General features: G+C 44.4%; 1 protein-coding gene across 1 annotated transcript in view; it reads left to right on the top strand.

The window, feature by feature from the left end:
- mctp2b (multiple C2 domains, transmembrane 2b) overlaps positions 1 to 13621 on the top strand; it is a 504236-nt gene that overhangs the window by 404957 nt on the left and 85658 nt on the right. Inside the window, exon 18 of the mRNA XM_038813378.1 lies at positions 12611 to 12730. Coding sequence (XP_038669306.1) covers positions 12611 to 12730 — 120 coding nt within the window. The remainder of the gene's footprint in view (positions 1 to 12610; positions 12731 to 13621) is intronic.

Here is a 13621-nt window from a genome sequence, read left to right as displayed (position 1 = left end):
GGGTGGATGGGTCCTTCCCCCAGTGGCCCAACCAAATATCTGCTTCCCTTACTGAGTTTAATGTTAAAAGCATATATATGTCCGAACTCAACCACAGTAAGTGTCACTTAATATGAACTCAAGTGAAACCCCAATGAATGTCCTCCACCTGCAGAGGATTAAACACAATCCATATACAATTAACTGGATCCCCAGGGTGTGGAGCGTGAAGCTGCGAGTGAGTGGCTGGGTTTGTCATCTGGATTGACTGTTAGCTAATGTGACCCTGATTTGGAGTAGTTTATTGCAATGTAAACTTTTAGGGCTCAAGCCGTAGAGCCACACAATGGCTCTTGTTTAATAATTAACCAGAAAAGGAATCACAAAGCTGGCTAGGTGATATTTTCTTTACTTCTGATACAAAACTGGCACCCTGACTCTAGAAAGGACTGTGCACTAATATCACACACATTCCTTTAGATTAGGTCTTGATCCACTACCGCCCATTTTCAAGACTAAATTGCAACTTGCGATTTTGAGATTGACCATTTTCTGTCGCCGAGATGGAAGTAAAACTTTTTAAAATATGGTACACTTAAAAATGAAATGCTCTGTGGCTGGATTCAGTGGGTTGGGAGTCTAATTGTATTCTTCCCTAAGGGCTAAACAATGAAATATGTATGATTAGATCACTATTATAAGTGGTTTGTAATTTAGTTACAACAGGATTTTTGTTCAATTAAATTATATCGTAGCTAAACTGAGTCATTGGATTTTGTTTTCTAATCGAGAACTGAACTTCACTGTTCTGTATTCCAATTCCACTATAAATTGTTGAGTGAGATCTGGACCATTTTATGGTTATGGAAATGACTTCAGGATTTTACAAATGCCTCACAGCTGGCGCATTGTTGTTCAAATGTAGTTGCTCTTCTGCTGTAGGCTGACCAGACAGCTACACAACTGTCTTCACAACAAGCTCCGACAAACAGCTCTTCAGACAGGAGAGTAGATGATGATTTGTTGTGGTGGAATTAAACGAGGGATAAATGTTGGTCAGAATACTAGAAAAACTCTAGCACTCTTCCTCGAGTAATCCCATGGGATGTTTTACATCCTCCAGGTCGGAATTTTCCGGACATCTTCTGTTTCCGCTGACGGCGACCCCGGCAGCAGAGGGTGCGACCATCAGGAAAACCCCAATGACAGGGCAGGCCTGGAATACTCACCGCAGGCCACCTCTTTGGCCACAAGACAAACCACGAAGGGGGGGGAGGGGGAGCGGCACTCTCGGTTTCTCATTTTATCTGAAAGTACTTCCAATAGTGTTAGCCTAACTTACGCACTTAATTATGGGACCTTATTACTACTTAGAGGTGCCAGAGAAAGGCTAGAAATACTTAATAATGAGTGTTTTGTATTTGTATTTACTAAGGAAGGGAATACTGACAAAATGGTAGGAGAAGTGGCTTGCTGGCAAAGTGGTTAGTACTGTTGCTTCACAGCGCCAGGGACCCTAATTCAATTTCAATCACACATTGATCACCGCCAATCCACCTAACCTGCACGTCTTTGGACTGTGGGAGGAAACCGGAGCACTCGTGGGAAACTCACGCAGACATGAGGAGAAAATACAAACTCCACACAGATGGTCGCCCAAAGTCGGAACTGAACCCGGGTCTCTGGCGCTGCGAGGCAGCAGTGCGAACGACTGTGCCACCGTGTTGCCCTAAAGGAAATTGTGCAGGCATTTCAGGGAAATAAATTTGCTGAGCTATGGGGTTAGAGCAGGGAGATGGAACTGACTGGTTTGCTCTGCACTCGGTCAGCATGGACTCAATGGGTCGAATGTCCTCCTTCTCTGCTGTAAAGACCAGCTCAGAAGTGATGGTGCTATGGCTGAGCTAAGCTGACACTAGTGATTTGATTTCACACGGTTTGATTGTCGATCATCCTTAAAATCAAGCATTTTTGCATCCAAGCTCAAAATGAAAGATAAAGGTCCTGTCATACCAGACTACATTTGAAATTGTGAGGTAAAGCTGCCTTGATAGCGCAGTTTGCTCAGACAGAATTCTCGGTTATTAGATTTCATTGCCTGAAGTCTCCAACCTAAGAATAACGTTGATTAGTGCCGCGAGTTACAGGTGAACTTGGTTCTGAACTTTTATTTTAATTGCCACTTATTGCAGATGAAGAGAATTCAACCGATTACAAATCTTCCCTACTCCATTCCCTGCACAAGTACAGGGATAGCATTTGTCCACTCAGGAAACATCCAGATCAGAATGAGAGAACATTTAAGCAATGTAAAAATGCATCAAGCCATTTTATTTATAATTAATAAAATACACATTAAGACTCTTGTATGCTCCTTCATAATAGGAAGTTTGATTAAGGAAGGTTTATCCTCACAAAGAAGAATGGAACAAAGGATTGGTTTAAAGTTTGATACTGGACTAAAGCTAATTTAGGCTACATTGCTCAGAATGCTTCTGATAGAACAGAGAAAGAAAATCTCCAATGTTAGCTTGTTTTAATTGACTGCACTATTGGGAAAATAAAGGTATACTGAAGTAAGATCAAATAAATCCTCAGCTGGAAATATAATTCTCATCTTTGTGAGTGCAACTATTCTTTCCTTTTCTTTCACTTTCGGACTCGTTTTCCACCCTTTGAATTCTACCCAGCGAGCCAGTTTCTTGACCTTTATCAGCCTTGCCGTTGGACTGGTCGATAAACCTAAGTAATTCCCTCCAAAATGAGAAATTCAGGAATCACAGAAGGTGACCATTCAACCCATCGTGCATACCCTAGCACTTAGAAAGAGCTATTCAATTAGTCCACTTCCCTGTTTCTTCCCCATAGCCTCACAATGTTTCCCCTTAAAACATATACCGGTATCTATTTCCACTTTGAAAGTTACTATTAAAAAGCGAACTTGTCAAGGGCAGCAATCTTTTGCAGAAGAGATGGTTGAGGGGAGATTTGATGGAGGTATCCAAAATCATGAGGGGTCTGGATAGAGTCGAAGCAATTCCCATTGGTGGAAGGGTTGAGAACCAGAGAGCACAGTTTTAAGGGAATTGGCCAAAACAAAAGCAATGGTGGCATGAGGGGAAAATGTAAAGATCTTTGAGGCAGTGAATGGTTTAATCTAGGCATTCAAGAGGGAATTGAGTTGTTGTATGAAAAGGAGGTATGCGGGGAAAAGGCTGTGGAGTGGGACTCGGTAGATTTCTCCCTCAGAGAGCCGGCACAGACACGACGGGCCGAATGACCTCCTTCTATGCTGTAACATGCCCTGATTCGGTCAACCCCCATACTGCCTGATTTTTCCAAACTGTGCGACTGGGATCAGAGTCTCGCCTTAAATTGGTTACAGGTATTAGTGCACGGAAATTGTGCTGATCCAGTACCTATAAAAGCTGAGAATGAAATGACCATTGTGGTGGGAATAGTGACAGGATCAATGCGTTTCTCATATTGTAGACTGGAACTGCTGTACCAACTCTTCTAGACTTTAATCATTTACAATGCTTTAATCTGATTTGCAAACATGCCATCATGATGTGTATTTAATCTGGGGATTGGGTATCTCTAGAATTTTCATCAGTAATAGCACATTATTTAAAAAAATTTTAGGTTTCAGTTTTGCAAAATATAGCTTGTAAGTAATCACATCCAATAATCTTGCCCACGATAATTTTGAAACGTGGGTATTTTCTCCTTCAGTTGGATTGGCTCACCAACTAACATCTGTATTCCACCAACATTTACAAAAAAATTTATAACAACCAGATGATTTGTTTTTGTCATGTTGTTTGTAGGACAAATATTGGCTAGGACACCCGGGATAAACTCATCTGCTCTTTGTCGAAATAATGTCATGGGATCTTTTACATCCACCTGATCAGGCAATTAGGACCTTGGTTTGATGTCTAATTCAAAAGACAGCGGATAAGATTCTCCTTTGGGAGACTTAGCTGTGGGCTAAGACAGCTGGCTTGTAATACAGAACAAGACCAGCAGCGCCGGTTCAATTCCCATTTCAGCCTCCCCGAACAGGCGCCGGAATGTGGCGACTAGGGGCTTTTCATAGTAACGTCATTGAAGCCTACTTGTGACAATAAGCGATTATTATTATTATTATTAAGGACAGGTTTCTCCGTCCCACCGTGCCAGATTTCTGGTGCGGCATGCGGTTCGGATTCTCCGTTTCGCCGGCTGATCAATGGGGTTCCCCAGTGTGGGACTGTCGGAAAACCCCCAGGCTGCCGGAAAAATGGAGAATCCCGACGGCGGAGAATTCAGCCCTATGTTCTCCCGTCGGAGCTGAATTTCACTGATCGGGAAGCGATTTCCAATCCTTAGCCATGCAAATTTATGCATGGTGAGGATTGCGAGGGATTGCCGAGGGACCCCCACTTTCGGGCTGCCATTGTGAATGAGTAGTCCGATAGCGAAGGGCCCGTGCTGGCCATGTCCCCTACCCCCCCCCCCCCCCCCCCAACCCCGGAAAGCCATCTTCCCCCCTCCATCCCCACCGTCATTGTTATTCTGCCTCCCCCCCCCCCACCCCACCCGCAGGGCAGTTCAGTCCCCATCCCCCCGGATTTTGTGAGTCTGAGTCCCCCCTTCCCCCAGTATAGGGGTGACCTGACCCCCCCCACCCCTACAGAGATCCCCTAAGTAAAGAGGGGATCTTCAAGAAATTGACCTCCCCCACTGGGACCCCCAAATAAAGAGACGCCTCCCAGAGATCCCCCGATTTAAAGTGACCCCCCCACATGGACACCCCCTAAATAAAGAGACTCTCGCATGGACCCCGTAGAAGAGAGACCCCTGCCAGGAAGCCCCCAGAAAAGAGACAACAGTCAGGAAACTCCCCAGAAGAGAGACCGTTATTTGGTAGCGAGAGAGCAGCCAGACAGGGGCAGTGAAAATATTTACTGCTTTAACACTCATTTGGGAAATACACTTCCTGGCTCAGACACAGAAAGTACCACCTGTCAATTCCTGGAAAGAAAAAAACAGTCGGCTGTGTTTAAACCCGTTCAGATATTTGAGCTGCCAGTCATTCGTTCATTTCTCTTTGATATTGATTTTGCTAGGCTTTGAGTGACAGCTTTCACAGACACACGGCTGTCAACATTGCTCCATTCTTCTTCCTTCATGGATGAGTAACTCTGAAGTGCTCTGATCACAATGTATATAAACATTAAAGTTTGATTGACAGCTCCTGGACCACTTCAAACAGAATTAAGTGCTTTCTATCACTTCCCTACACACTTGAGTGATTTTCAAGTGGTCAGCTAGAAATTGACGGCACTTAATTCAGCGGGGTGCCGACCATCGGAAATGGATTGCCGCCTGATGCTGATCCTGTTTTCTTCACTACCGCTGGATTGTCTGCCTCATCGGGAACTCCACTACCGGCGGTGCGAGGCGGCGAATTTCGCCCAACACCTCTGACAGTGTAGTGCGCCCTTGGTCCTGCACTGGACTGTCAGCCTTAATGCCCTCAGGGACTTGAAACCAGAATTTTGTGCTTTGGAGGCCAGACCGTTAAAACCTAGCAGCTGGCACACTGTATCTTAGATTCATTCATTATTCCCCATTAGTCCTCACTGTTGGTTACTCACACCTTGAATATAGTTTACCTTAACAATTTTATTCACTAAACCTTTACATTATCTAATAATTTATTTGAATTACGGTCCAGAACGCTTCAAAATGTGAATTTATTACTCACAGGCTGTTGTTCATTCACTAGTGGAGTAGGATCTGCTCTGTCCTATTTTCAAATATGTATGAACATACAAATTAGGTGTAGGAGTAGGCCATTCAGCCCCTTGAGCCTCGAGCCATTCAGCACGATCATAGAATCATAGAATTCCGACAGTGCGGAAGGATGCCACTTGGCCCGTCGACTCTGCACCGACCCTCTGAAAAAGCACTCTACCCAGGCCCAGTCCCCCGCCCCATCCCCGTAACCCCACCCAACCTGCACATTTTTGGATGCTAAGGGGCAATTTAGCATAGTCAATCCACCTAACCTGCACATCTTTGGACTGAGAGAGGAAACCGGAACACCCGGAGGAAACCTACGCAGACACTGGGAGAACGTGCAAACTCCATATAGACAGCCATCCAAGGCTGGAATCAAACCCGGATCTCTGGTGCTGTGAGGCATCAGTGCTAACCATTGTGCCACCATACCGCCCTTGGCAGATCATGGCTGATTTGATTGGAACTTTAACCCCACATCCTTGTCTATCCCAGATAATCTTCCAGCCACTTGTTAATCAAGAATCTATCGAGCTCAGCCTTAAAAATATTCAAAGACTCTGCTTTCACTACCTTTTGAGGAAGAGAGCTCCAGAGACCTACGACCCTCTGAGAGAAAAGATTTCTTCTCATCTCTGTCTTAAATGAGCAACCTCTCTGTGGGGGGATTTAGGGTCTCTTCTCTATTGGGGGTGGCCAGAAAATCTGGGCGTGGGGTGGGGCTGAATTGTGCAGTGGGGGGAGGGGGAGTGGGGGCGGCGCGGGGATGGGGTGGTCGGCTGCAAGTCCTCGCTATTGGGCCGCCATTTTGAGCGTGCGCCCCAATACCGGTACATCAAGAATAAATCAGAGAAGTTCCTTTGCTTTAAATGCAACCATCTATTCGGAAGCGAGGAGCATTGTTTAATTTAATGTATTAACCAGGCACCACATGGTTAACACTTGACCAGGTCCCTCACAGCTGTGCAATATCATGGAACAAGGAGGAAAACCACAATGTTGCTCCAGTGGGCAGAACTATAGAGCCTCAGGAGTCACCTTTTGAACCATGGTATTGTTGGATGTTGCTCACCAGGTCTGGCTGGTGGCAGCTATTAGATTGGACGACCATACGTGAATCTGTTTTGCACAAGGACGCATCTGGCAATGAGCACCTCCTCCACAGTCAGCCCGCGCACATCTGTCATTTTCTATCCATCATGGCAAAAATCCAGGTCTGTTCAAATTTCTGGAATGGGAGTGTTGCTGAAAGGCACACAAGCATGGATTTGGGATTCAAACAGGTTTGGAATTAGCTGCATGTCCTCCTGTACATCAAATGGCCACCAGCTCAAATCCTCATTCACCACAGAGGAATAAATCAATCATGGATGATGGACTGATTAAAGGCATGAGCACCCAAAGGACGACACCCTCGTGAGAAAGTGCCCTTCAGGGAAAGAAAAACTTTGAACAAAACATTGCCAAACTGCGCTAAGATTAAATTCAATAAGAAAAAAATGCAAGGTCTTGCGAAAACAGCAGGGGAAGTGGGGTTAATTGGAAGCTCTTTCAAAGAGCCAGTGCAGTGGGCCAAATGGCCTCCTGTGCTGTAATATTTGATGAAATGTGCTGGTACAGCCTTCCTTAATTATTTCATACTCACTTAAAATGGAATCTACGATGATTTAATACAAATCCATCTCTCCTGCGCCTGCCCGAGCTTAGTCAAAAGTACCGAAGAATTTTCTTTTAAGCGTATGTTCACACAAGCACACTTTGTTTCCCCCCCTTGGGCAACAGTAGGAGTATTCCCGAGCTGATTATCAGCTCGTTGAGTCGCGTTATGAACGTTCCTTCCATGACCAACAATCCCTGGAGTTGGACTCAAATGCGAGAGCTTCTGGTCCAGAGATAGGAACGCTACCACTCTGTCACAAGACCTCCAAATAATGTCCCTCTTCTTTAATTGGGTTAGTTTTTCAAACTGTACTACTGCAGATTTTCTAAATGTATTCGCAGTGACTTAGAAAGCATTTGCATTTTATTTGGCCGACACTGGGTCTGTTAAATTATTCCCCTGGTAGAAGGTTATTGGATTCTTACACTTTATTTCAAGGCGATTATTTTTGCATGAGCTTACAGTGCGATTGTTACACTTAATAAGTGTTTTTATTACTGAGCCTTTAGCCATAATATATGGGCCATTTACTGCTCTAAACAAGGTATTAGTTACATCTTTTCTGTGCTGTAAGTGTGACCCATGAATAGTTTCATAAAATAATTACCAGATAGACTGTGCAGTTTAGAATGTATTGAGGAAAGACGAGTATCAAAACAGGGAAAAAAATGCAGGTACCAGATGTGTGTTTAACCTCGTGAATATTTAAATTTTATTGGAAAATGAAATATGAAACTTAATTTTGCAGGGTTTTTTTTCCTGATGGGTCGTCGAATGTAGTTCAAGACGTTCTTCATTTCAGGAGTTGGATGTAAAAAAAAATAGCATGGTGACTAGTTGAATTGTTTGTGTTGCTTTGCCCTCTCCATTGATCCTGATCATCCCAGGGGTGAAATAAAACAAAAACTATTAAAGCTGGTATCACCTTGTGTTTGGCTGTAAACAGTTCTGTAACTTTTTATTTTTATATGAGGGCCCAGATTTTAAACCAGCTCCCCGGGGCAGACAGGAAATTAAACATTCCCGCCTCTGAACCCCACCATTTCCAGCCACCGTATGTTTTTATTTGTTCTTGTGATGTTAACATCCCTGCTATTTATTGCCCCTCCTTAATTGCCCTTCAGCAGGTGGTGAGGAGCCACCCCAAACTGAGTGACTTGTAAGGCCGTTTCAGAGAGCAGTTAAGGGCCAATACGTCGCTATGGATCTGGACTCCCCTGTTGGCCAGACCAGGTCAGGATGGCAGATTTCCTTCCTTTAATGGAGGGGCATCCTCTTGACCCAAGTTCAGTGCTTTAAAAAGGCAGAGTGAGAGCAGCTGCCCGGGGTGGTGGGAATGTGGAGAGGTAGAATTGTGAGAGTGGGGGCTTTGAGGTGCAGTTGTGAGAGCAGGGGAATTGAAGCTCTTGGGGTAGGGTTGCGGGGTGGGGGGGGGGGGGGGGGGGGGGGGGTTTGTTCTAATCAATTTGCAGGCACTGATGGAGGCAGTTCTGAGGCCTCAGAGCTTATTCCCTTAAGATACACCTCCTGAATTAGAACAAAGAAAATGAATTATGCGTGCGCATGTCAGAGCCTCGGAGCCAATCCTGTCTTTGCCCCCAATTGCTCATCCCACAGTTCGGAAACTCCTGCCGAAAGGAGATCAGTGAACAAGATGGATTTTGACGACAATCCACTAGTTTCACGATCATTATTAGTGAGGTCAACATCTCGTCGATTTTATTAATTAATTGAACTTGAGTTCCTTCGGCTACCTTGGTGGGACTTGTATTTTAGTTCCTGGGGCATGAGCTGAGGCCTCTGGATTGCTAGTTCAGTAATGTTGCCTTAACATTTTTCCTGCTTATTCAGGCCCTGGCTAAGGCTCCTAATGAAAGCAGGAAGTGGCCTACTTCAGGTTGATGCCACCATTGGTGCTGTGACACAAAGTTAAGGCCTGCGGATCGAGCAGTCTGCTCTGTCTTCTGTCCATCAGTGGACGGGAGAAGTCGATGGACCAGAAGAGGCCAGGTTAAGTTTTCAAACTTTACCTGGTGTGTCAGAAGAAGCAGTAGTGTTCGCGCCCCACCACAGACATCACAAGGAGTCCCTGAGCTCCTCGGCCTTTATTTTGTGCTCCCCCAAACCTTTATTAATATTAATTTTTAAAATAGGAAATCTAGCCTGCCCCTTCCACTGCAAAACGCTTTATAGCCAATGAAGTACTTTTTAAGAGCAGATACAATTTTAATGAAGGAAATGAAACAGCCAATTTGTGTACAACTAGTTCCCACAAACAGAAATAATGACCTGATGGTCTGTTTTAGTGCTGCTGGTTGAGGGAGAAAGATTGGCCAAAACTATGGGGGATCTCCCATGCTATTTGTCAGAATAGTGCAATGGAATCTTTTACGTTCACGATGGAGGTCAGACCGGGCCTCGGTTTAATGGCTCATCCTAATGATCGAAAGCACGGAAGACCACAGCATGTTTTATTGCAAGTTGGGAAATTTTGACAAAAAGTATTTTCCACTGGAAGATTTTTCCTTGAAGGCAAATAGTTGGAGCTAATGGTTTACAGCTTCTGTTAATGGCGTTGGCCTTGATGGTAAAGAACAAGTTTCAATTGAATTTAGAATTGAATACCTTTCATTGTTCTCCTGCCATTTCCTGTTATCATGAATCCACCTATCTTTGTGTCCCTGGCTGCTGGATTTGCAGTTTGTGGAGATTGTAACGTTTAAGGTACATGGTGGTCTGATATTTGTGAGATTGGTTCCTACCTAGTAACAAGGGTGAGACACTGGGGGTGTTTTGATAGATCACCAGAACAGTTAAGGGGCATGAACAACTCCTCTTGAGGCAGTCAGTATTGAGGGGTCTATCAGTCAACAAGTGACATGGAGACTAAAGGGGCAGTAAAAGCTCCCATTTAAGTTAAAGAAAGAGCTGCTGGGAGCAGACATTAAGTAAAGAGGGTAATCGGTGAAAAGGTACTGCTTTGGAGCAGTGGTGTGCTGTTTGGCACGGCCATAGACCTGAGTGTAGTACTCTGGAATCCAGGGAGAAGGAACATTGAAAGGAAAGATTACAACACTGTGTTGTGGGCCATTGTAAAAGCCATCTGAATGGTAGTTATTTTTGGAGAGAATTCTAACGCAAGATCTTCCCCTTACATCATAGACGAGGGGGTGGGGAAACTTGGGAAACAAGCTCTTGCCGGTGGGAATTCAGTTTCTCCTGAGATTTTGAGTATGCTTCGCCATTCTCGCTGGCGGCAGACACGGGGACAAAACTCCGCCCAACGTTCCCGCTCCTGCCATTCATGTGGATAGAATTCATGGGGCTGAGAGATGTTATCTGAGTGATCTTCTGAAAACAATTTCCTGCTCCTCCTCCATCCCAACAGTTTCAACAGCCTGCAATTGTACAGTGCCTTTAATGCAGTAAAATGCCTCCCCTCACAGGAGTTAAACAGTGCCACCGAATGACATGAGGACAGGTGACCAGAAACTTAGTCAAAGAGGTTGGTTTTAAGGAGAACTTCACAGGAGCGAGAAGTGAAGAGTTTTAGGGAGGGAATTCCAGACTTTAGTGCTTACTGACTAAAAGCAAGAACACCAAAGGTGAAGGGAAGAAATAACCATTAGTTAGAAAATGTTGCTTTAAGGACTCCACTTTTTTTTCTAAGGTTATTTGAACCTGTTACTGCTTTATTTATCCCCTGCTTTCTGTATATCCGAGAGGCGTATACTGCTCAATTTATTTTACATTAACCCTCAAAACACATGTTACATAGCATAGTCCTCGTCAAGTAATGTAACTCAAAACATAACAGGCTCTCACTGCCTAACGAGGCAACCCCATTAGGGAATGCCCACTGCCAGAACACACAAGTCACAATCACAACTTGCAAACAATTTCTCTGTGCTTGCAGTTGTTCCTGTGTCGACACCAGTCCTCGGGATCCTACCCCACAATATAAAAGGGGGGGGTTATAATTTTCCTGAATTCAAGACTGCTTCTGTTTGAAGCCTGTCCAGCTTAAATAGAATGATAGACACTGCAGTAAAAATGTTAAATGCTGGGAAAGCTCTGAAGGTGGGGTTGGTTGGTCACAGGGGCTGGTTTAGCACAGGGCTAAATCGCTGGTTTTGAAAGCAGACCAAGGCAGGCCAGCAGCACGGTTCAATTCCTGTACCAGCCTCCCCGAACAGGCGCTGGGATGTGGCGACTAGGGGCTTTCCACAGTAACTTAATTTGAAGCCTACTTGTGACAATAAGCGATTTTCGTTTTTTTCAGGTCTGGCAGCACCTGTGGAGAGAGAAACAGAGTTAATGTTTCGAGTCTGTATGATTCTTTAGAGCTGAAAAGAGGTAGAAATGCGATGGGTTTCATGCTATTGAAAAGGTGGGGGGTGGAGCAAAATAAAAGATCTGGTATAAGATGGAGGGGAGGAGCGATTAAATGACAAAGATGCCATGGACACAAGACAAAGGGAGTGTTAATGATATTACTAAAGACTAAAGCGGATCTTAATAGTAGCATAAAGGTCAGCCTGATCTGTAAACAAGATAGCAGAATGTTTTAATAGCAGAACAAGGGTCAGTGCTTTCTGAAAGCAAAACCTGAGACTGGCCCTTTGGGGTGGGGGAGTGTGGGGGGAATCAAAATGGAGGATATTCATGGCCTGAAGTTGCCAAACTGAATGTTATGTCCCAAAAAGGCTGTAAAGTACCTAATAGAGAGATGAGGTGCTGTTCCTCCAGTTTGCATTGGACTTCATTGGAACACTGTAGCAGGCCGGGGACAGAAATGTGAGCATGAGAGCATGATGGTGAATTAAATTGGCAAAGAGGCAGGCAGATCGGGGTAATGCTTTCGTACTGAAAGAAGGTGATCCTCACAGCGGTTACCCAGTCTACGCTTAGTCTCCCCAATGTAGAGAAGGCTGCATGGTGAGCAGAAAATACAGTAGATTAAGTTGAAAGAAGTGCAAGTGAATCACTGTTTGATAGACACGGCACCCTGCAGCGTTGCTGCCTTCTTGAAGAGAACTTTAAAATGATGATAACGTGATGCTATTCTTTAAAACTTTGCCTGCTCAGCAGATCCTAAACCTGCCCCCTCCCCAATGTTTATCTTTTGGTTCATTAGCTTTTCTTTCAGGCATTAATACAAGTTTTTCTCTCTTCTTTCAGTCGTATTTGGTAATTGTCTGGATATTTGAGATCTACATGCTTCCACTTGCCCTCTTGATGCTCTTTGCCTGGAACTACATTCAGATGGCCAGAGGGAAGGTTGTCAGCCAACACTACATGGTGAGTTATTGATGAGACTCTCATTTTCCAATGGGAGAAACATGCCTTTTCTCAGATAACTAATAATGTCCCAGTGTTATCAACCAAAAGCAAGTGTCTTCCCCTGTTTAAATGGCACACCTTGTAAAAAATCTTACATTTATGTCAAGGTTTTCATAACCCCCAAACATACCAAAGTGACTTACACCAATGAAGTACTTTTGAAGTGTCGTCACTGTTGGAATGTAGGAAATGAGGCAGCCAATTAGCACACAACAAACTCCTACAAACAGCAATGTGATAATGTCTAGATGTTGATTGACGGATAACTATTGGCCAGGACACCAATGATCGCTCCCCTGTTCTTCTTCTTCCATGGGTTCATTTATATCCACCAGAGTAACTGATGAGGCCTTCATTTGACATCTCGTCCAAAAGACAGTCCCTCCAACAGTGCAGCACTTCCTCAGCCATGCACTGGGATGACAGCTTTGATTTGTGTGCTTAAGCCCTGGAGTGGGACTTGAACCTGGATCCGCCTGAGTCAGAGTTAAAAGTGAAGTCCGTTGAGCCACAGTGGACACTGTTACAATTGCTGTAGAGATGGGTAATGTTTAAAGAGAAATTCAATGATTAACATCCAGTGATTAACTGAAAGAATTTACATCCGCAGATTGCATGTTTGTAAACAAAAACAAACTCCATTGCATATAAAAACAAAATTAAACAAAGCAAGCACTATGAACTTAACGCTATAGTTTGTTAAGACTTAAGCCCGGATTTTCTGGGTCCCCCCCATCCACAGCAAATATGGCGAGCTATTGGCCACGAGTGGGATCTTCCGGTCATGCTGAAGTCTATGGGCTTTAGTGTGGCTCGCCTGCCCTGCCTCCAGGGAACCCACTGTGAAGA

The sequence above is a fragment of the Scyliorhinus canicula genome, chromosome 12 (assembly GCF_902713615.1).
Source record: "Scyliorhinus canicula chromosome 12, sScyCan1.1, whole genome shotgun sequence".
Taxonomy (NCBI): domain Eukaryota; kingdom Metazoa; phylum Chordata; class Chondrichthyes; order Carcharhiniformes; family Scyliorhinidae; genus Scyliorhinus; species Scyliorhinus canicula.
The sequence above is the reverse complement of the archived record's forward strand: the minus strand, read 5'-3'. Positions and strand labels throughout refer to the sequence as shown.